The 23,653-nt window shown below is 37.8% G+C and overlaps 1 protein-coding gene across 4 annotated transcripts in view; it reads left to right on the forward strand.

The window, feature by feature from the left end:
- Positions 1-23,653, forward strand: part of Angpt1 (angiopoietin 1) — a 241,844-nt gene that overhangs the window by 129,642 nt on the left and 88,549 nt on the right. For all 4 annotated transcript variants that reach the window (XM_021183364.2, XM_021183365.2, XM_029469437.2 and 1 more), the window contains 2 exons: positions 6,496-6,651; positions 17,597-17,718. In XM_021183364.2, the coding sequence (XP_021039023.1) occupies positions 6,496-6,651; positions 17,597-17,718 (278 nt within the window). The remainder of the gene's footprint in view (positions 1-6,495; positions 6,652-17,596; positions 17,719-23,653) is intronic.

Below are 23,653 nucleotides of genomic sequence, written 5' to 3' on the forward strand. Positions count from 1 at the left end.
TCTTTGAAGTCTTTTGCTAATGTTTCAGTAATACTCGGATACTTCTTTGTGGGTGATATAACAAATGTTCACTCACATTTTAAATATCAATATGTAGGAATATGTTTCTGGTAGACAGATATAAATATGTTTATAGAGAGAAATGTAGATGTTCAAATGTAAACTCTGGCAGTATACTTGTACATGTTTATTTCCCACTGGGCTGGATTCTGTCTTTGTGAAGTCGGGCACAAGCTTAATTCACAGTACACACTTATCACACATATGATTAATCTACACTGAACTAACATGGGATCTAATTCTGATGAGCTTGAAGAATTATAGAGATCAATTTCTATTCTGCTGCTCATGGAGTGATGCATAAGAATCAATCAGTGCCTTCATAGGGATCAATGACTGAGAATCTGAAAGACTTTAATGCCAAGAAGCAAACATTGAGTCTAGATCATGAACATTGACATTCTGAAATGTGAGACTCAAACCAGCAACCAGCAGACATAAAGCAAGCCACGGAGCCAGGTTTTAATATGGCATGTGAGGTGGGACAACAATATGGGAGTCAATACTGGCTCAACCTTCAAATATAAAACTGATTTTCCCAGTCACAAATTGTCTGCAACCTGGTATCTGACATTAATGATCTCTGCCACTTTGTTTTCTATAACTTCTTTGAACTTCTCTCACTGAGTCAATAAAGTGAAGTTTCTTATCCTATGAGCCTCAGATACTAACAGGATGGATGTCAAGACACAGGCCAACACAGCAACTGAGAGGAGAGAAACTGTTTTGGATGTTAGCTAAATATATCTATGGTCTAGGAAGATAATTATCTTAAACTTAGTAAAAGTTAAGTTGTATATTCGGAAATCTAATAGCAGAAATTCCTTCAAATAATATAGTTGCCCTTAGCCATTTCTTTTTATAAGACCATAAACCTAGATATAGCTGAGTTTTCAATATTGCCACTGATTTATGAAATGATGGTATTAGATAAAACCATCAACATTTAAGGCATTTTTTGAAGTGCTTTACCTTTTTATTGTTTTCCCATATTTACTCATCTATTTTGTTCCATGGTTCTTTGGCCATAACTGAGTAATACCATATGCACCCTGTTTCAATGAGGGTCCACTTAATCTATAACATATTTTAAGCCAACATGCCTTTGTCAGATTTTATAGGATTTAAAATATTGTTTTCTTAAGGCTTACATAGAGGAATCATATTCTTTGAGCAAGTCACTTGAAGAGACTCTTTGAAAACAGACATGCTGGAAAATGTATTCTACATTCAAAAAATGTCATAATCTCACTGAGGCTGTCCTCATGATCATGAATTAACAAAGATTTTGAGCCTATTAAGGAATTTTCGTTCATGTCTGCCACGATGGAAAACAGCCTGCCTCTCACTTCTCTGCTAGCCATTGCATACAAACAAGTAATTTATAAAGAAATTAAAATAACTTGTAACCTTGACTTTTAAAAAAATGTTTCATCTTTTAAAATACTATTAACGACTTGATAGCTAACTGGGTATTATGCGTTTCCACCAACTGCTTTATTTCTTAGAATATAATAGTCATCAGTTACTGCACACTATTTAAATTACACATGCCAAAATTGTCTTGAACAAGTTTTATCCCAGTATTTGTTTGTCTTCTATTTCACATATTCCTTAGATAAATATGTTGTGCTAAATAATTTGTCAGTGATAGTGGTGGCCCTGTGTTGGTTTTTGACCGGGTGATTTTTCCTCACTCAGAGAGTAAAACCTGCTAGCTCTTCTGGCCTTCACTCAAGGCAATGGACTTGCTTCGCCATCAGCATATAGAGTCTAAGCAACTCACTGTACTTCCTTAGTCATACTCGTGAACTAAGAAAATAGCACAATTTGGGCTATCGTGAGCACTGAAGGAGTTACATGCTGATAGATCTTGGAACGTTCTTAGCGTCAGGAGAAGCTTCTTATGCTCTTTTGTTCTCTTGGTATGGTTTACACAGTTTCTGAATAACGCAATGGGCAGAACAAACATGATATGACAATTGTATCAATATAGCTGGCAAATGAAGCTCTCCAGATACCTGGGCCTAGGGCCTCTGAGCCCACCTTAAAATCATTTGGCTGCCTCTGTAGGAAAGCTGGGCGAAAATCATCACCCTCCAATACTCTTTTTCCAAATAGATCACAAGTAAATGGATCTTCATGAGCTACCAGTGAAATTAATCATCCCGTCGACCAATGTACCAGAGACCAGTGTGTACAGTTCTGGGGGGTACAGGAACATCAGGAGGTAGATGACCTTGCTTACTTCGATTTCTATCAAGTCATCTAAGGCCTCTGCTTCTCAAACAAGCAAATGGAACTAGCTTTTCCTTTGTAGCGTTAGTAGAAAAATCTAGGGAGAGAATTTTTGTGAAAGTTCATAATAAATACTAAATCACTTTATAAAGTTAACACTATTCTTTTTACGTTAAGCAATATCATTGATTTTTATTTCGATATTTGCTCCAGATTCTGCATGCCCCCTTTCTTCCTTTGTTGGACCATTCTTTATAAAACTCTGCAGGCAGACACTGACAGTGGTAATAAGACAAATACCTTTATCACTCAAATGTCTCCACATTATTCATCAGCTCTTGTGGTTCGTGACATCTCAGCTAAAATTCACCCCTCAGCTGTTTTTTAAAATACTAAGCCTTGATGTGGCCATTATTTTTCTGTAAATATCTATATTAGAGCCCTCAGAGGATAGATGAAGACAATCAAATTTGTTACAAATCCCTCCTGAACATGGCTGATTGGGAGCATGGACATGGATTTTACAGTTCTATATCTAGAGGAATGTTTAGAGATAAGATGAAAGCAGGCTTCGTATTCATCACACATTGTATATTTGACTTCAGCCTCCCCCTCAGCCTTTAAATCAATGGCATCTGGTTCTTGCTACTTAAGAGTGCCATTACTTTCCAAACTAAAAGGCAGTTAGTGCTGGATATAGCAGCCCCATTTGATTAAAAAATAATTAACTCGAGTTACATGCATCCCAGAAGCTTAAATGAGGATTTCTGTTTGGGTGGGGGGCATACTTTATTTCTACACCAGAGACAGCTGAACTGGGAGGCTCCCTGTGGTTGTGATAGACATTGTCATGACACAGTCATTTTGATTTGATGATCTAAAGTTCAGCATTTCATAGAAAAACTCAGTAGTGAAGAGTGGTGGTCAACATTTGACCGGTCAATAGGATCACAAAGCAGCTGAACCTTGGTGTAACCCCAGTGTGTCCTTCTCTACAATGCCTGGGGCACCTCATTGCTTTCATGTCTGTAACAACACAAACACTGGCAATCATTCTCTGTGAGACAATTGTATAAAAAAAAAAAAAACCCTGATATTTTATTATTATCAATCATTAAATGTAATGGAGGCCAATGATTGGTGAATTCATTCTCAGAAGTAGAAGAAAATTTACTTAGAAAGTCAAATTATTATTTGAATTTCTTGAAACCATGAAATCTGACATACTAGTACAAGTTTGGTTGCCTGAGTGAGTAATGTTTTGCCCCCTGCCATTACGGGAACAATGTAATGTTGGAATAGCTTGTAAATCACATTTTTTTAAACTGAGGAAGTCCTTTTCCTACTTATCAACCAGGTGAATTAAGACAATGTGTTAGTGACACCAATAATTTCCATGTTGTCTCTGCTTCCTTCTTTAATGGCAAATGATTTCCAAGCAGTTTTCATAGAGGAAGTTCTTGCATGGACAATGTTTTAAGAAGCACTTCTTCCTTAGCTCAGTCAGGGAGCTATAAGGCAGTTTTTAGAATATAGTCTGTCTTGTTGGAATTTTCTAGAATGTTGTGCCTCATCTGCATTTTGAAAATCTCCTGCTGCTTTGACAAATAATCAGAGAATCTGTAGTTAAATGTAAAGTACATAAGGTCCCCAGATAGTTCTGGCTTGATAGATGAATGGTTAAGAATGCTAACCCAAAAGTGCAAAAGAAAAAAAAAAAGTGGAGTTTTAATGATTGCGGGTGAGTTGGGTACCTAAGCTTTCATTGTTCCACTTCTAAAACAACATAGCACAGGACATTTCTTTGAGTTTAACACTGTACGATTTTATCCTATAAAGAAAAAGAGCTTAGTTCAAGTTTGCCATGTAAGAGACAGATTATCAATGTGGGCTATAAATGGATGTTGTCTTCACAATGGTAACTCAGATGCCATTTTATAGAATTTCCATAAAAGCCCCAAATTTCCTGGGCAACAAAGGATCAGGCTACTAATGTTTGCCTGTCAGAGGCTTCTTTTACACATCTATCAAGTGTAGTAGGCCAATAATCTTTTGATTATGCTAAGGCATAAATCAATGTGATTGAAGGAAAAAAATACCTTAGCTGCTCAAGGGAAATTATTGGATCATGCAACTTACAAGTGGATGTCCAGAGGTCAATCTGATTAAAACCATGCCTAGATCCAGTGGCTAGGAACATTCCGTCTATCTGTATCACCTGACTCCCCCATCTCTCAGCTTTCTGTCTGTTTTTTCATCCCCTACATTGCTTTTATTTTTAGGCTGACTTTGTTTTTGTGCTGGCAAAATTGAACCTCTACAGTACCAAGCATCTATGTTGCTAGTTTAAGAATCCCAGGGGCAAAGGAGGTTCTCTTGTAAAGAATTGTGAAACTGGGGCTAAATGGCATTGCTTCCTATACTTTTCCATGTTTGAGTAACTTGTATGGCAAACTAAAAGCAAAGCACTGTAGTTTTCCAGGTTCACACATGAACATATTCAAGAACTGTGATAGCTTAATCACCCAAAGCATTAACTCTTGAAAGAGGCAAAGATAATTTCCCAAATGACAACGAAGGCCTTCATTAGGAATATGTAACCCAACATGAGAGAGTCTCACTGTTCTAAGCAAGCCTTTGTTCATTGAAATGAGGTAATTTAATGAGAATAAACTCGTGATTTGACCCAGAGGCCATATATTTTGTTAAAGTAATGTTTAGATACTTTATAATTAATTTGCATTTGTAATGAAGGATGGTAGACTTACATTGATAAAATATAAATACAGAATTTATCACCAATCATATAAGTGATTTCATTCTTGTTCAACTGGACCAGAGTCAAGTTAGATAAATAGAAAAATGCAATGGCTGGAGTTAGAAAGGAAACTGCCAAAGTTTCAGAGGGGATTTTACACTTAAGACTCCATTTATTGCATGATAATGATACAATAGAACTTACACTATGCATGTATTATAGTTCACTGAATCAATAAAAATCACATAGCTGTTAATGATTTCAAACTCAGCTTGCTAAGCAAGATTTGGCAGAGCTACCAAGTGGTTAAAAGTGTTTGTATGAGAGTTAAGGAGTTCCATGCTCAAGTCCAAGTCTGACTGTGTGTGTGGTGTGTGGCCTTGGATTTGATGTCTCTGGGACATAGGCTCCCCATTGAAAAATTAGGTAATAAAATGCAGTCACCACACTGTAGTGGGGAGGGGGGTGGGAAGAGTTAAGCACACTGACAGGGAAGTGCTGGCTTCTGCATTCTTCAGGCAATGCCTATGCTGTTTCATTCTCCCAGGTGCCTAACAAGTCCCCCACCCCCACCCCAGTCAGTCACTTAATTATTCTCATTGGCCCCTATGGTACTATCATTTTAATGCTCATTGTGTTCTCTAAGATGGTATCATAAAGGAATAAATTTTACCCACAGCAAGAAGGGCAAATGGTGTTTTATGAACTGCAATTTTAATGCCTTCTTTTTGAGCTTTTAAAGGAGCAAGGAGAATGTTTAAAGCTAGCTCTTGGGCTCTGCAGGTCATACAGTACATCACTGTTGATGTTTCAGTGTTTTCAAAGGCTTTTTTTCATGGATGCCTGCCCTTCTCCTGTTTCCTGTCTTTTTCTCCCAGTGTGACCTGCCTTTATTTATGATCCTGAAACAGAGACAGGATGCTAAATTCTTCTGAGGTGGGTAGTCAACATGGTAGACCAAAGCAATAAGATTTACCCTTAGCTTATTTGCTAAGTTTCCTGCATTCACTGGTTTATTTCTGGCTCTTTCAGGTTCTGTTTTCTTGGCTGTGTGTGTGTGTGTGTGTGTGTGTGTGTGTGTGTGTGTGTGTGTGTGTATGAGAGAGAGAGAGAGAGAGAGAGAGAGCCGACAGCCTCATTCACATCTTTGCACTTTGCAGTGAGGGTTAAATGAGATTATGTCCACAACAGGAAAGTGGGATCCAAGTGAAAATTTTCATTATGATTTGTGATTACCATGTGTCTGTGTATCCAGAGCATGTTAGCAGCTGAATTGGTGTGTGTTCTGCTTTCATTCCTCAACTCCCCAACATGCAGAGGCTCTCTGCCAGATGGCTACTCTGCCAGCTGTGTCTTGTTTTGTCCTTGTAAACACTGCATGCCCCAACAGGGGAGGCTTTACTTATAATCTAACATGCCTTGTCCTTTATCTCTTTCAGCTTGAGAATTACATTGTGGAAAATATGAAGTCGGAGATGGCCCAGATACAGCAGAATGCTGTTCAAAACCACACGGCCACCATGCTTGAGATAGGAACCAGTCTCTTATCTCAGACTGCAGAGCAGACCCGAAAGCTGACAGATGTTGAGACCCAGGTATGTCCTCAGGGCCAGAGTCACATACTCAACAAGAAGATTATTTTAGAAATAGTCTTTAATCTAGTCCATAAACAAAGAGCATATGTCAGCATGAGATTTGGGAAAACATACATTTTTGTTTATTGGTAACAACAACGAGTGCTTGACAAGCTATGAGTGCCTTAATGAGGGGGAGTATATTTAGGTTTGCAAAAAGAGAGCAGGGAAAAAAACCTAATCAGCATTAAGTTCAAATAAACACTGCAGCTACCAACTGTGATATGACTTGTGTAAACCAAAATAGTCACGTGGTGACTGTTGACTGTTGACGAGCTTTCTGAGCTGTCTTGCTTTATCTCTGGTAATGCATTCTTGATAATGGCATCTGTGATACCAGTAAATTGAAAGGAAAGCTTCAGGTTCTCTGAGCAAGAATTAGCATGAGTCTGCATAAACCTGTACATTTGAGTGGAAATTAGTACAAAGTAAGGATACCTTTAAATTATCACTGTCATAAGTATAGTGTCAAATGCACTGTCAGAAATGTAGTGTCCAATGCACTGGAAGATGGCCTTTCAGTGCAGTTGACTGTGGACAGTGTGACTCCGTTGTAATACCATTCTGAAACTTGGAATGAGATGTGGCTCGATTCTGATGTAGCTGATTTCTATCAAGGCAAGAAATTTGCACGTGAAAATATTTCTACTTTATTTAATCTATGTCAGTGATGTTGTAAATCATGTTAATAGTTAAAGAGAAGTGGCAAAGATGCTTTGTAGAGAGAAAACAGTTTGTATGAAATACAGGTTGCCTAGACAAACAAAACAAAACAACCAAAAAAATTAAAACTCACACACATTTATGAAAATCATTTAAAGAATGTAGGTAAGGAAGATATTCTGATCTCTCTCACTAACACAGTTATTGAACTCTAAAGTCTTCATATCTCTTTCGCTGACTAATGATACTAATAATCAACTAGTGAAACCAGAACTTAAATGCTGATTGCAATGGAGGAATAAATTGCCTGGATTTTGAAAAACACTTTTTTTTTTTTTCTGTAGACTACTATCAGATATACAGGAAATACAGGGAATGGGACCTAGATCTCATAACTGAACAACATGATATGTATTGACTCATTTATAATCATGTAAAGCAAGCATGCTGATTTATAAAATATTGATTTCCTATATTACACACAATGAAATTTTTTTTCTACTTTATTTAATGCCGAATGCTTACTGCCTGCAACAAACAGTTTCACAAGTTCCAACCCTGAAACACTTGCAGGTGAGATGGTTCAATAGTGTAAGGTGCTTTTCACCAAGCTTACGGACATGATTTCAAGTCTCAGAATTCATGTGGTAGAAGAGAGGACTCCAGTGTGTGCGCGCGCAAGGATCTTTATTTATTTTTATGTCACTCCAAAACTTTCTCTGATATTGTTTTTATTCTTTTCTCATCAAGGAAGTGCTGGTGTGGTGGAGAAAAAAATAGTCTTGTTAATATTTTAATCTTCAATCTGTAAAGATTTTTGTTTTGCAAGTTTTTAAAAGTAGCAATTTATTCTATGTTCCAAAGACTGGGAAACATGTACTTTCTGAAAGATAGTACAGAGAAGGCAATGAATAAAGAGAAAATAGAACTCTGAAAATTCATCATAAAGGCCAATTAAAGTTTACTACATATAGCAAGAATATTTTTAGCATAGACAAACTCAAAGATAATCACAAATCCTTCAGAATTATCAACCAGACTCAATTAGACAAGAGAATGCACAGACAGGCCTCCTTGTGCTTTACAAAGTAAAGCCCCTGCATTCTTCTCATCTTCCTTTGAACATGTGGTAGTCATTGGTGTTTACACTCCAAACTTTTCTTTATCAAGTGTGTATTCACATGGTGTACATTTGAACTCTTGTGTGTGTTTTGCTTCAACCTAACCATGAAAGTGCACCCTGTTCCTGCCACAGAGTCATTTACAAAATGAATACTCAGTGCCTTTACAGGATTCACTTAAGAGCTGAAGGAGCCTTCTGCTCAGTTCCTGTTTGCTCTGGTATTTTGCTCTGATATCCTCCTAACTTGGTTTCACACGTTTGTGGTTTCCTTTCCTGAAAATTGACTTCAGGCTGTTTTAGAATCTGAGGATCATGTAGCAAGAGCTTTGCCCCGTTGTGCACCCTGGCTCTCACATGATGATCTTATAAAGATAAGCTACTTATTGCTTACTAGTCCTCTGTTGACCTTCTAGATTTGTACTTTCAAAGGCAGTAGGAAGGCCTTGGTTTTGCTGCAGGGCATAAAGAATCCCTACACCCAATGAACATTATAATCAGAAAAGGGGTCCTGGGATGAGCACCTCTAGAAAAGATTGCTGGCCATGGGCGCGCTAATGAGACATTGAAACCAGAGAAAGCCTTTTCCTTCTCCCTATCTCAGTGGAGAACAGCACTCACTCAGACATATCAGGCATCCCTGCCTCTTCAAGTTCCTCTTTTGTATAAAGGAGTTAGGATCATGAATTATTCATGTGCCCCTCCTGTTGTGCAATCTCACTCTCACTTTGTCCTCAGGCAAATTTGGTGTCAGGGGAGGGAATTTATCAGATCAACAAACTGAATTAAGTTCTACTTTTAATTGTCCCCTTGGCTCAATGTTAAGCAATCTTACATACATATTAACTAGTATAAGCAAATATGTCCTATAAAGTATGTCATATTTTCATTCCTTGTTGGAAGATGAAGAAACTAAAATAAAGAATGATGCAAAAAGTTGGTTTAGCTGAAAGAATTAGTGACCATTAAAGTGAGAATTTAAAGTGAAGCAGTTTGGTGTCAAAATCTGCATGATGAGTATCTTTCTACCAGTGCTGATCGCTCTCCTGTGGTTCTGCTTTTTCTTTAAGATTATGGGATTATCATCAATGGGTGCAAACAGAGAACAAGATTTAACTCAGCAATACTTTTAAAACTACTGAGCCCCTCTTATATGTAATATCATGGCTTTGCTGCTTATGGGAATGGCAGTCTCCCCCTTCCCACACATACATCATTCATTCTCTCAGGTGCCAGTGACTTCATCACATGCAGCCTTCGAGCTGTCCTTGCCAGCTGCCAGCTGTGTCAACTGTAGGGAATGTCTTTAGATGGCTATCTCAAGTTTCCTCTAGTCTCCAATAGTTCCAGCACTATGGTATTAGAAACAGAATTTAATGTCATTTGAACAGATGTATTTTGCATATTTCCATGGGGCAAGATGTCACAATAAGCAGTCCTTATGTTCACTGACTGAGTTAAGGTGGTATAAAGTCTCTAGATCAATTCTCTTTTTCCAATTTCTGTCACATTTAAAACACACCTTTTGAGTATGCTGTTGTGGGAAGAACAGGGACCCCAGCTGCTGTAGTCTCAAGCCCATCAGGTATTGGTGCAGAGACCACAATTCTCAACAGCCATTTCTAAGCAATGACTCACTGTGGCAGGATACTTAGCATCCTTCCCAGGAGCTTTAGAACTTTGCTGACACATGACTTTGGCTAGTGTTTTCCCATCACTTGTTGCATATAATAACAGCTGTCTTGAGGACTAAGACTTCTACTGAGTACTCTTTTCTCCTACTCTCTTCCTCACTGGGGTAAAGCCTGGATCTCAATCTGAAGACCATTTCTGGCTCCTCCCACTAAGTTTCCCTCCATAGACATTTGCTCTAATAAATTCCCTGCACTTTTAATCCCACTTCCCTTCTGCTTCTCAGAGGTCACTAAGCACTATAACTTCATGGATCACCACAGCACAGTTAGAAACTTGAAGCAGTTCAGATGTAGTCAGTTGAAAGAGCACATCTCTAGTCAATAAGTTTCTTCTTATGTCTACCATCAAAGGCTGGCTCTAAAAATTGAACTGTCTTCCTTGATAGGACATAATTGAATAAACTTTAAACCTTGAACTAGCTGAAATGATGGTGAAATAAATTAGCGAGGGGGTCTTATAAGGAAAATACATTGGTAATTAATTTGCATAAAGTGCTGGATGAAGATTCGGAAAATTTTGGCTCAATTTGACAAGTGTTCTTTTTTGAAGCTGCATTAACACAGCCACATTTATCTATGCATATGTTGTATGTGGCTGTGTTACTGTTCTCACATTGGGGTGGTTATACCAGAGTAATAGTAAAGACAATATGCCCTAGATATCAGGGTTTCTGCCTGCCTCCCCTGTTACTGTGACAAAATATGTAACAGATACAACTTAAGGGAGTAAGAATTTATTTTGGCTTACAGTTTGAGAGTACAAAATTCATGATGTGGGGAAGGCCACATTGTGAGTGTGTAGCTGGGAATGCTCATGTTTAACTATATCAGAAAGCAGAAAGGTCTGAGGCTACAAACAAGACAAGCTACAAACATGAAGAGTTACCTCTAGGGATCCATTTCTTCCACTGAGGCCCCAAGCCATAAAGATTCTATAATTTCCCAAAACAGCATTGCCAGCTGGAGACCAAATGTTCAAACACATGAACCTTTTGGGAACATTTTACATCCAAATAATGACGGCTCACCAAGCTAAGATAGTTACTACTTGGCTATTGACTGAAAAAAAAAAATCTAACTAGTTCTTCAAACACATGTTAATTGGAAAGTAAGGATTTTCTTTCCTCTTTTGAAGCTCTATTACTGGGATTTGGAGTAGAACATGATGTATATCAAAACCTTAGTAAGTTCTAATTAAGTAATTAACAACCCTGATTGTAATATATTTGGATTTTGATCCAAGGCTGCGTTGGTAGTAATATAACTAAAAACTTAGCTGATGGGCTGAGTATGACTTCAAAGAAAAGTAAGATACTGAAAAAAATTGGGCTGCAGGAGTAATCATCCCAATGTAGGTTTTTGTACTATGAAGAACATGATAAATTTGGCCCCTTCCTGCCTTATTGTGATAATTTGATTTGTAAAATAAGGAGAGATCAGATGATGCCATCATCTGCCACAAACTGAAGACCTCAGGATGCCTGGAAAGGCAACAGTTGGTAGCAGTAGTTAATGGTCAAAATGGCATTTTCTTAGGCAGAGAAGCTGTGGGTTCTTAGTTACATAAGTCTATAGGAAGAACTGAGACTCTATATTTAGAGAAGCTACATAGTTCACTCTAATAAACAAGATAATTCAACCTACAATATCTGCATGTTTTAAAAAGTATTGTACTTACCAAATTCCATAGCCACATGCAGTTATTATATTTTAAATATGGCACAAAGTTACATTGTTAGGTTATAAATGGTATATATTAGTATTCAATATATATATTATTCAATATATATTATATTCAAATATAATGAGGTTACTCTGAACATTACAAATATTGATATGGAAGGTTAATATAAACATATATAACATAAATATAAAACATTACAATTTTATACAATATTAAATATCTATTACTATAACCTATATTAACAATATTTTTCCAAGGTTCCTTAATTTTTCAAATGATTTTGCAGATAATTTGTTTTCCAAGTTTGATGGGCTCAGTGAACTTGGGTTTCTCTTTTCTTTCTGGCCCCCTCCCCCCTTAAGAATAACATATTTAAGCTACTTAGACAACCATTCGATCATCTCTCATATTCTGGGATTGCCAGAGTGTTTATTTGGCATAGCTTTTGATTTGTTTTTCCAACACTTCTATTGTTTAAACCAGAAGTCACTCTGTGTTAAGGATTTCCTGAGCTGAGGTAAGAAGCAGAGCCACTTAAGGAAACTGTTGCTCACTTCATGTGGCATCTCATCAAGAGGCAGGCAAATCATCATCTTGCTCTTAGTCATGTAAGGTGTTTGGATGCGGGCAGGATACTAGGGGCCATATCACTCCATCCTAGATGTTCACTTTCCTCTATGGGGGGGGGGAGAGAGAGAGAGAGAGAGAGAGAGAGAGAGAGAGAGAGAGAGAGAGAGAGAGAGAGAACAAACAAAACAAACAAAACCCCACAGTAAATCAATGGCCCCGAGATCAATGTGCTATAAAAAAGGTATTTTGTTTTGGGGTTTCTGTATTCTCTTTCAATAACTGCCTTTCAGTTAGTGTGGATTTGAAATGAAATACTCTTAAAAGCATGACAAGAAGCTGTCTGAAAATTCTTACCTCACTTTCTCTACAAAGTGAATACTTTTTATTTTTTTAATTTTTTTTTAAAAAAAGAGCTAAGCTCTTTAAACTACATAAATCCTCCATTTCAGATCTTACTTTCCTCGGCCTATGGAAAACTCTGGGAAATTTAAGCTTTGACACTGGTCCTTGGGGACTGATTGCATTTATTCTTCACTCTTTCCTTTCTTCCTTTTCTCCCCTTTCCTCTTAAACATTTTTTCCCAGGGATGTGCTTTTGGGATGTGTTTAAGCTAAGAAGGAAATGTCTTTTGTCATTTTAATGGAATACTTCAGTTATTGCCAACAGTAAGTTTCATAGACTCATGCAAGGCAGTGGTCAATTTATCATAGTTTTCTACAGTTCCCCTGCATGCCCAGATTTGAACTTCAAGCCTGTTTGAAAACATCAGTGGAGTGACTTGAAATAAAGCAGCAATAGAGTCAAGATGATGGGAAAAGAAGAGTTTGGCATTTGTGCTTAAACTAAGTTGACCAGCCCTTAGCCTGGATCTCTAGGATTGGTCTGTTTTCTTCTTCCATGCCCAGTAATTCAAATTTGGCCTGTAAGAGTGTAACTATGCCTGTGGGGCTGTTACCTTCCATAATCAGTATCTGACTTGCAAACAACCCATTGTGCACTGCCAGCACATAGTTGAATATTCCAGTGGGCATGACTTTGTTCTACAGGACTCTGGACACAGCAGTGCAGGCCCTGTGTAATCATAGTGTAGCAGAAAAACATAGCATGGATAAAAAAGAAGGATCATCTTCAGCAATGGAGATTCCAGAAGGAAAGCAAGATGGGTGAACTACAGGAGAGAACGGAGGTAGATGTTTTTCTAGGCATGGCCAGAACATACTTCTAAGCATGCCTTGAGTATGAAAACAAGCTAACTCATCAGATGGGATGGGATGGAAATTTCAACCAGAGAGAAGTGCAGATACAAAGACCTTGAGGTAAAAAGGATTTGGCAAATTGAATTGACAGAAAGACAGTAGATGGACCATAGTGTGACAAATGGGGGACAGAAGTGATATCCAAGAACTAAGAGATCATAGAGTAAAAAATATGTTACTACAAAACTAAGTTCTTACAAATGTCAACCAACTGAAGAGAGGGTTCATTAACATATTCAACATGGAAAATGCCATTATCTGACTTGTTTTCATGAAGGATTTTTGCTCTGTGATAATGTAGACTAGAGGCAAAGGAGAACAAGAAGTTAATACTGGCTGTTGTTGCAAGAGTTAGATACAGGCAGCCTCAATGTTAATCCCAGATAATGATTCTAGTCTGTTTCCAGAGAACATGGATAAAAATGTAGATTATTCTTCAAAAGCCAAAATGTTGGTCTTTGAATGTGTCGAAAGGTGTGTCTCAGGGTTTCTATGTGCTGAAACACCATGACAAAAGTAACTTGAGGGAGAAATTCTTTCAGCTGACAAACTCTCAGGTTATACTTCATCATAGAGCAAGATCAGAATAGAAACTAATGCGGGAATAAGGAGGCAGGAATTGAAGCCAAGGTCATGGAGGAGTGCTGCTTACTGGCTCACCCTCCATGGGCTGTTCATCATGCTTTCGTATAACATTTGAGATTGCCTGCCAAGGAGTGACACAGCCCACCATGATCTGGGGTCCCCACATCAAACATTAGTCAAGGTCGTACCTCACTGACTTCTCTATAGGCCAATTTTAGAAAGGCATTTTGTTGACTAAGAATCACTCTGCCGGGTGCGGTAAGAGCAGATGAGCTGTTCTCGAGAGTGTGAGAGCAGGAGAGCTGGCCATGTCCCTTGTCAGCTGTGGCACTGGGTGAGCTAGCTGGGACAGTGCTGGAGAACTTGGTCTGATGGTATGGGTGCAGGAGAACTTGCCAGCTGACAAACTCAGCTACCGACCAGGCCCAGATCCAATGCTTCAAGTTGATCCCATCTGTGAACTGCTGGAGCATGTGACGAGGCTGGTCCTACAGATCCAAAGCTGCAAAATCTCAATGACACAGGGCAACAACAGGATATTCAAGAAGAGTCCCTGTGAGGATCCAGTGTAGCATATAGTATAGCAGAAGCCAGAGGCCTCTAAGCAGACCAATGACTCAATACAATGAACATTAGCAAGTAAAGATATGTGGACAAAAGGGTATACTGTGGGGCACTCAGTGACACACCACAGCTTCCATTATGAGATGTGTGTTTGTGTGTGTATGTATGTGTGTGTGTGTGTTATATCTTTTAAAACATTTTTTAACACTTTACTTGTTTTTAAATTTTTCTTTTTTGGAGGATATTTCAGGGGCAGAGTGTAGATATGAAGGGACAGGCAGGTGAGTGGGATCAGGGTAAATGATGTGAAATTCACAATGCATGAATAAAAAATAGTAAAAAGAAAGAAATAATTCTTCTCAAATATATCTAGGTTTGTGTCAAGTTGACAGAAACCAACCAACATGATGTGCCCTCAGAGAGTATGGCAAACCAAAGCAAACACAGGTTTGATGTACCTGTGAGCAATGTATTTCATTCCATGAGATGCCATGCCTAACTTTTACTCATACATAAGCATTGTGTGTCTTCTCATTCACGGTACTGGTCGTCACACAGAAATACAAAGTGATTCACTTCTCATTTGAAATATTTATAAGTGCTCATTCCGTAAGCAAAGAAACCAGAAACTGACCTGAGTAAACTATTTGCTGAATGTAGCCTCAGTCTTAATATTCTCTACCATGTTTTTCAAATTCTATTTTTCCTTGAATAAACTAATAAGGACTATAATTTAAAAATAATACTTTTGTTAATTCTCTGAGAATTTCATACAATATATTCTGATCATATTCACCCTTCCCTCACCACCCCTTTCTTTCCCCTCTCCCTTGACCTGTCTCAAGCTTTCAGGGCTTTCTACTTTCTCCCACTGAGTGTACTTGTAATGTTGCACAGCTACTCTTGTGAGTGGGGTCCACCCTTGAGTGTGTTCAACCTAGTAAGGTCACATTATTAAAGAAAACTTGCTCATCTAACAGTAATCAAATGTCAGTATGCTGGCACTTTGTCCCTTTTGAGCTTATGCAAATATTGTGCATAATGTCAAAATCTTTGAGTTCATATATGTTTAGGAAAAATGCATTATTGACAAAGTTTTAAAGTCAATAGACAGAGAAGTAATTATAAAGTAAATATAGTCCTTGAAAGTTAATACTCCAGTCCTATGTGGTTTTGTTGGCCTTACACTGTTCATAGCCTAGAAAGGAGTGAGATGCTAGAGAAGGAGTAGAAAATGGCAAGATGAGACATTTATACTTTGAAATAGTTAACTGGTTATGATTTGTTTATATATTATGTTTCCATGGATATGAATTTGAAACCACTCCATAGACTAATAATAATGATTTCATCTAATATTTATGGGATATGTTAGAATTTTAAAAATTCTGCTCTGAAGTACTCCACAAATGTATACCATGTACTTTAGCTTGGTTGCCTAGGTTAGAAGAAGCCCCTCTTTAAATTTGGCATCTGAAGGTGTTGTCTCTCACCTCCAACCTAGTTCCTTCTCTGTCCTAATACAAATACAGAGCCCAAGTGCCTTGCAGTCATAGCTCAACCAAGTAGTTTGAGTACATGTTCCAAAGATCCAGATCCAATCCCAGCTTTAATCCTGTGCAAAGGTGGAGGAACACACCAACACTTCCAGTTTTACAGCAGAACCCTGTACTTGATAGTGACACTGCAAAAAACAAAGCAAACAAACAAAACCAAAACAAAAAACAACCCCCCCTAAAAACAAAAAACAAACAAAAACTTCTCGTGTCCCTTTTAATAAGTAGATCTAAGTAAACTATGATGGATAAAAAGATTTTAAATGATTTAAGGAGAATTTAAAGCCAATATAACCTTTCCCTCCCCTTTTTAAAATCTTCCTTAGTGCAAAGATAGGGAGGGAGGATAGAGAAAAAGAAGGGCAGATGTTGACACCATTTGAAAACCACTTCTAAGGCTGCTGTCTTTGCCTGGAGAATGGTAGAGTTGGGTGTAAAAGTTACAGACTTTTATCCTACTAGTCTCTGAGTAGAAGTGTAGATCTTTTGTGACTCGTTGGAGGATTCCAGTCAGTGCAGGTGGAGAAACAATAGCAAGATCTTTTCTTAACAATTTCATGTCTGAATGGTGAGCTTTCCTTCCAATAACTACTGGAGTGCAGCCTCTCAGATGACTGTGCAAATCTGTGCACTCAAAGAAAGTCTTGGCTTAGAAACTCAGATCTGGAATCTGGATTACACTGGACTCCAGTGTCTTCATCTACAAAGTAACAGGGCCAACAGATGAGATTGTCAAATAAATGAAATAGTATGTGAAAGTTCTCTTGAATGAACTACCTGCCATGACAGCCATCCAATAAATATGGTCAAAAACTCCCCAGACTAACACAAGAGTTGTTTGGATTTCTAGTTTAATTTAGTAAGGTGATAGGCTTGAGTAGATACATATTATACATCTCTTAATTCAAAATGACCTGTTATATCAAGATCTTGTTTTAATAATATACCTTGCACTTATAAATGTTGGACAGAACATAAAGGAAACTTTCAAAATATATTATCCTAAGATGTAAGGGTATAAAAATTGGAATATGCAAACAAACTTAGTTCCCATCTGCCTGTGTTTCCACTTACAAAGCAATATTTGATAGATTGACCATCATATGCCTAAGTCATTCGGAAAAATATTAAGAACAAAACCCATTTTAAAAGCTCAAGGATTTTTTGCTACTTGTTTTGTGATTGAAATTTTATTTTTCAAAAATGTTTCAAGGTACTAAATCAAACATCCCGACTTGAAATACAACTGCTGGAGAATTCATTATCAACATACAAGCTAGAGAAGCAACTTCTCCAACAGACGAATGAAATCCTGAAGATTCACGAAAAAAACAGGTAAGGACTCTTTTATTATGAAAATGCTTTTATGTATACCTCTTGAAATCCTTGATCTCACTGGCAACTGAAAGTTTCTTTTGAGGTAACTGAAAAGCTATATCCACAAGAGAAGAGGAAGACGCAGGTCCAGCCAATGTGTCAACCATCGGGCCTGTGTTCTGATTCCATCTCGAGATGCTTAGCCCTCAGTCATAACTTCTGCCACGGGCCATTTTTCAAATAGTACCATATATACAAAAATTTTTTGCCATTTTGGCTAAATAGACTGCCATTTCTTCATCAGCACCAACTTTGTAACCCTAGAGAGAAGAATGGACAGCTGCTCTTGGATTATTACTCAGCCAGTCATTTACTCCACTCTTCGGATCATGGTAAAACACAATTCAATTCAATTCAGAGAGCTTGGATTACAGGAAAGCAGATTTATAATTTTCCTAAGAAAATACTTGCCTATAAAATAACTAATAAGAGTTTTTTTTTCATTTAAAGTCATTTAAATTTGACATAAGAAATTTTCTTCATTGATTGATAGATATCCTCATATCAGGCATCTCAGGTCAGTGGAACATAACAGATTTTGAAAGGTGGGACAGTGAAACTAGCTCACTTTGATGTCATTAGTACTGATGATTTGTGCTTGTCACAAAGAACCATCTTCTATAGAATAAATGCCGTTCACTTCATTGCATTTTCTTCTGAATATTGATTGTCTACAGGATGGTTTAGCTCTTACACTGCATTCAGTAAAGACAACTGTCCTGATAGGTGGTCACTAAATACCACTATCTGCTGGAGCTAGACTCTGCTGTCTAGATTCTTTTTCCAGGCCAGGGGAGCATGTAGCAGGACTATGGCCCTTCCTCCTCTGCAGAAGGACCAGGGAATCAGACCAAATGAGTAGCCTGCCCAGGGTCACACAGCTTGCTATTGATGGAAGCAAGAATGGAATCCATTTGCTTTGCTGGTAGTTCTCTTCTTTCACCCTCACAGAAGACCTCATGATCTACAGCCTAAAGGCTTTTTTAGCATCAAGCAAAGAGTAGACCTCAATGCCAAGGATTACAATCAAACTTCTGCACGAATAAAATAAACCTGACTGTTGATTTAGCATCTGCAAGGGGTCACAAGTGTTACATTTATTTATTCTTGTAGGGTGATATGGGATAAACTATTTAAGTATAAATAAACTTGACAGCACTTGACCCTGAACTGGCTGTTTGATGAAATGTTCTGAAATTGAAAAGCCTCTTGAAAATTACTGTTTATCCCAACACAGTCCCACGATAACCAGAAATATGCAAGTGTGTAACAGGTATGCTTTACTTCAGTCACCCTCAATTTAGGGTTACCACCAAATGCCTTAACTTTCTTGCTGAAGGGAACCCCACTTACAATAATGTATTTCAAAATCTCTGTCCAGGAATTTTGAATATGTAGATCAATTGCATGTAATTTTGGTTTTTTTTTTTTTGAGTCATTATATTTAGGATCTTTAGAAAGAGAATAGATAGATACATAGATAGATAGATAGATAGATAGATGATAGATAGATAGATAGATAGCAGACACATACAAATATATATCTATATATAGATATCAAACTTATCACTAAATGATGAAAAAGGGCTGATCAAAGATAAAGTAAGTTCAAAGGACTTTATCTGAAAACTTACTGAAAGTGTAAAATGAAATATCTGTTATAGAAACAAATGAAAGAAAGTACTGAAGAAAGGTCACATGAGTTACTGGGCCGGTTAAAACCTTATGTTCTGTTGACTTAAAACTAGTTCATTTCACAACAACCAAAGAGTACTTATAATGGACTTGTTACAACCAACAAAGAGGTAGTTCTAGGGGCAAACTGGTCAGGAGAAGCAGCCTTAGCCTGAGGATTGGGGGAAATGGCTAATTTTCATTCTCAGCTTGATAGATTTACAGTCACGTAGGGGAAATACCTCTGGGCTGTCTGTGAGGAAATTTCCAGAGAAATTTAAAGCAGGAGGGAAGAGCCACCCTGAATGTGGGCACCAGCATGCCAGGTACAGGTACTCCTGTCCTAGACTTAGCAAAAAGGAGGGATCCAGATAATCCCAGTGTTTGCCTCTCACGGACTCTAGACAGGAGAAGATGCCATGTGATCCCTTGTCTCTAAGCCACTACTGTTAGACCCTGTCGTAACATCCTGTTTCCCTGGAACCAGGAGCCAAAATGAACCCTTTCCTAAATGGCTTTAGTCAGGTATGTCATCACAGCAGTAAGAGAAGTGACTAATATAAAAGTAAAGGAAACAAACAGATGCCATGTGCAACAGCAGGTCACTTCCTGTCCTTTCTTCCTTAAGCCAGAGGGCTGTGAGTATTTTCCTCACTAGTGTTCTCTCCCAAGCACGGCTTTTCAGGCTCCCTGTCCAACTAAGTATGCATTTTATATGTTAAACTTGGTTGTGCAGCTATTTTTATTGATATTTAAAATTTATTAAAATTTAATTTTCATAAGAATGCCCTTGAGAGAACTAACAGCGTCTGCAACCCTATAGATGGAACAACATTATGAACTAACCAGTACCCCCGGAGCTCGTGTCTCTAGCTGCATATGTATCAGAAGATGGCCTAGTCAGCCATCATTGGAAAGAGAGGCCCATTGGACATGCAAACTTTATATGTGTCAGTACAGGGGAATGCCAGGGCCAAGAAGTGGGAGTGGGTGTGTAGGGGAGTGGCAAGGGAGGGTATGGGGAACTTTTGGGATAGCATTTGAAATGTCAACGAAGAAAATACCTAATTAAAAAAACCACTTAAAAAAAATAAACTTGAGTAAAAATCAAAAAATCAAAAAAAAAAAATGCCCTTGAGAAGTCAGGAAAATCCCAGTAGCAAGTCAATTTCAGTAAAGCAATGCTCTGGGAGCTGTGGTTGATATTAGCATAGTGAGGCTGACTCCAGACCCTCAGAACTGACCATCTTGTTTCCGGAGTCATAACTTCAGTAGATTTAAAGAAACACATTGAGAATATAAACTCAAACTCTCTGCTCCTAAATTCAGGTAAGTTTCTAACCAGATGCTTTTCCACCTTAATAAGCTAGGTGAAGACTCTTTTATTAAACTAAGCAATGTGCCCTTCACTTTTAGGATAGAACTGATTGTCGAATTACTAGATTAGAGTCATTAGACTGACAGAAGGTTTGAATCATCCTCAGAGTTAACACGGATGCTTTAGTGTATGGATTTAATCACACAGCTTTTCTCTATTTAAAGATTTAACTTGGTAAGCTGCATTGCAAGAACACTTACAATTTCTATTTTATAATGAAGAGCTGGGTATGTAGCCAGGTGGCATATAAACTGCCTAGCAAGCATGGGACCTGAGTTTGATCTGTAGCCCCAGTAAATATGTAGAAAAACAAATAAATAAATGCTTAAAATTAAATAGACGATAGTTGTTTTGAAGTATGTAGGGTATACCGATACTAGAAAGCAGTATTATTTTCAAATTAGTTTATATTTGGTTTTTTTTGTTTTGTTTTGTTTTGTTTTTGGTTTTTTGAGACAGGGTTTCTCTGTGTAGCCCTGGCTGTCCTGGCACTCACTTTGTAGACCAGGCTGGCCTCGAACTCAGAAATCCGCCTGCCTCTGCCTCCCGAGTGCTGGGATTAAAGGCGTGCGCCACCACGCCCGGCTAGTTTATATTTGTATATTTCACCATAAACACAAAGGATTTAGGAATTGAATCACTGGATGTATCTATGCATAAAGAATTTTATCAAGTCAATCAAGAGGAATTCACTTCCTTCTGCTTTTTTTTAACTTGCGATTCTGTAAACATCACAAAAATACACATTAATGTGAATAAAATGTCCTGCAATACAAGGTTTTTTTGTTTTTGTTTTTGTTTTTTTGTTTTTGCATTGCATTGCATTTTGTTGTATAGAGACACACTAGAATGGCTTTGACCCATCTCTCAGCAGATGTATTACTATCTATGATTAATATCTTAAAAAGTTACTGCCATACATTCTTCACTGTTTCTCCTACTGACTTTGATAATGTCTTCTGCTTTGTAGCTTGTACACTCACTCCTAGGATATCATGGGTTTCAAATGGGAACATGAAAGGAACCATGATGAATCAGAAAACGAAATGGATGCCCTGAACTGTCATCTATATTTAAAACAAACAAACAAACAAACAAACCAACCAACCACTTATGTTCTTCACTGTCAAGCATATTCACATGTCCCATTACTTCCCTACATCTTTCCTTCCTCCACTTAATTTTATTTATTCCTGTTCTTCCATAATAAATACATATGCTGTATTTGTATCCATATGCATTACACACACACACACACACACACACACACACGTACATGTATGCATGCATATACCTCTTGGCTTTTTTATCATTCCAGCATGTTTCAAGTGTTTCTTTTTTTCATTTTTGTTAGAAATCTATTTAACCAGGCTTCTTACATTGTTCTTTACTAAATCTGGCAAACTTATCCCAGAAAACCTTTAGACTAGGGTCTCAATCCCACAGTATGAAACTAGCGGCATAGCTGTGGTAACAGGAATGTTGAAAGCTTACCTTAGAAAGAGTGCACCAGCATGATTTTGACATAGCACCTACTATTATTTCATATTCATGTATTGACATTGGGTAATATTGTTTTAACATGCACTTAAGTAAGAAGGAGAATATTAGAAAGTAAGCTCTGTTCCTCCCTGGGGTTGTTTCAGGCTGTGTCTGGCTATGAGTATACTAGGGGCTTTCACTAACAAGTCTGGGAGTTGGCCCTCAGGAGTGTTGCACATCTTTGTCAGAACAAGGTGACATCTCTTATGGTTAAAAATATAATTCACAGGCAAACCAACGAAAAACCTATCTGTCTTTATCAGTAAAGCGGAGTCAGGCTGCTCTTTCATATGAATTTGAATTCTGGTATTACTTCATATGTGGTCCCTTGGGGCATTTTGCTAGTAGATTTAGCTTCTAGTATGGCTGGATTCTTATAGCTATCTTACTGTCTTCCTTTTGAAGGGTCCAGTTCATGTAATGGAGTGTAGTCCAAATAGCTGCTTTTAAGTCACATGTATCCTTGCCTACACCATTTTTAAGAAATGATTTTCTTCAAACAAACCAAAAATATCCCATTTGTGACACATAGTCTATCTCCCTATTCTATTTATTGTTATTGTTTATTTTCATATGATCAGTGGAATGAGAGGCACTCTGCCAAGCCCTGTCTAAAACAAAGCAAAGCCAGTGTCCTCCCAAGTAAGCAGAGAAGAGGTCAAAGTCAAATGTGTACATTTTTAGAAATAGTTAATTGATCATACCTACCTCTTTTTTATGTGAATATTAATCTTACAGATACAAGGAAAAGTTATTTCTATATGGAGGCATCTCTGAAATGTAAGAACACCGTGCCCAAGTCAGCCAGGTCTGGTTTGAATCAGCCAATCTACTTTCCAGAGGGATTATCTAAATTAAGCTCGGTTTCCTCCCCCAGGAATGTCAGGAGCCCTGTCTGGGTGTGTGACTTAGCAGCTTTGAGAAAGATCCATGCCTGTGCAGCCAAGCCAGTGAGCTGGCCTTAAGAGTATCTCCCACCTCTTTGGCAGAAAAAAGAAAGTTTTATAGTTAGGATTATAGTACACACACACGCTGAGAGGTCTTGCTGACTTACATCCTGAAAAATTAAGTAGAACATTTGCAGAGTTGAGTGTGGATTTTTGACTTCATTGGATTCACTTTTTCATCCCCTAAATACACAGATGCACAAAGCAGAGTAGGATAGCATTACTGTTTGTTTTTCCAGAAGTCTAAAAGAGGTGACTATGGATAATCCTAGTCTGCTTTCTTTAGCAAATTTTATTTTTGTTGGTTGAATTCTGCCCTAATTTCAAAACACAGTTTTAAAAAATCACTTAG

This window comes from Mus caroli, unplaced genomic scaffold (assembly GCF_978045245.1).
Source record: "Mus caroli unplaced genomic scaffold, Mus_caroli_1 scaffold_16, whole genome shotgun sequence".
NCBI classification, from domain to species: domain Eukaryota; kingdom Metazoa; phylum Chordata; class Mammalia; order Rodentia; family Muridae; genus Mus; species Mus caroli.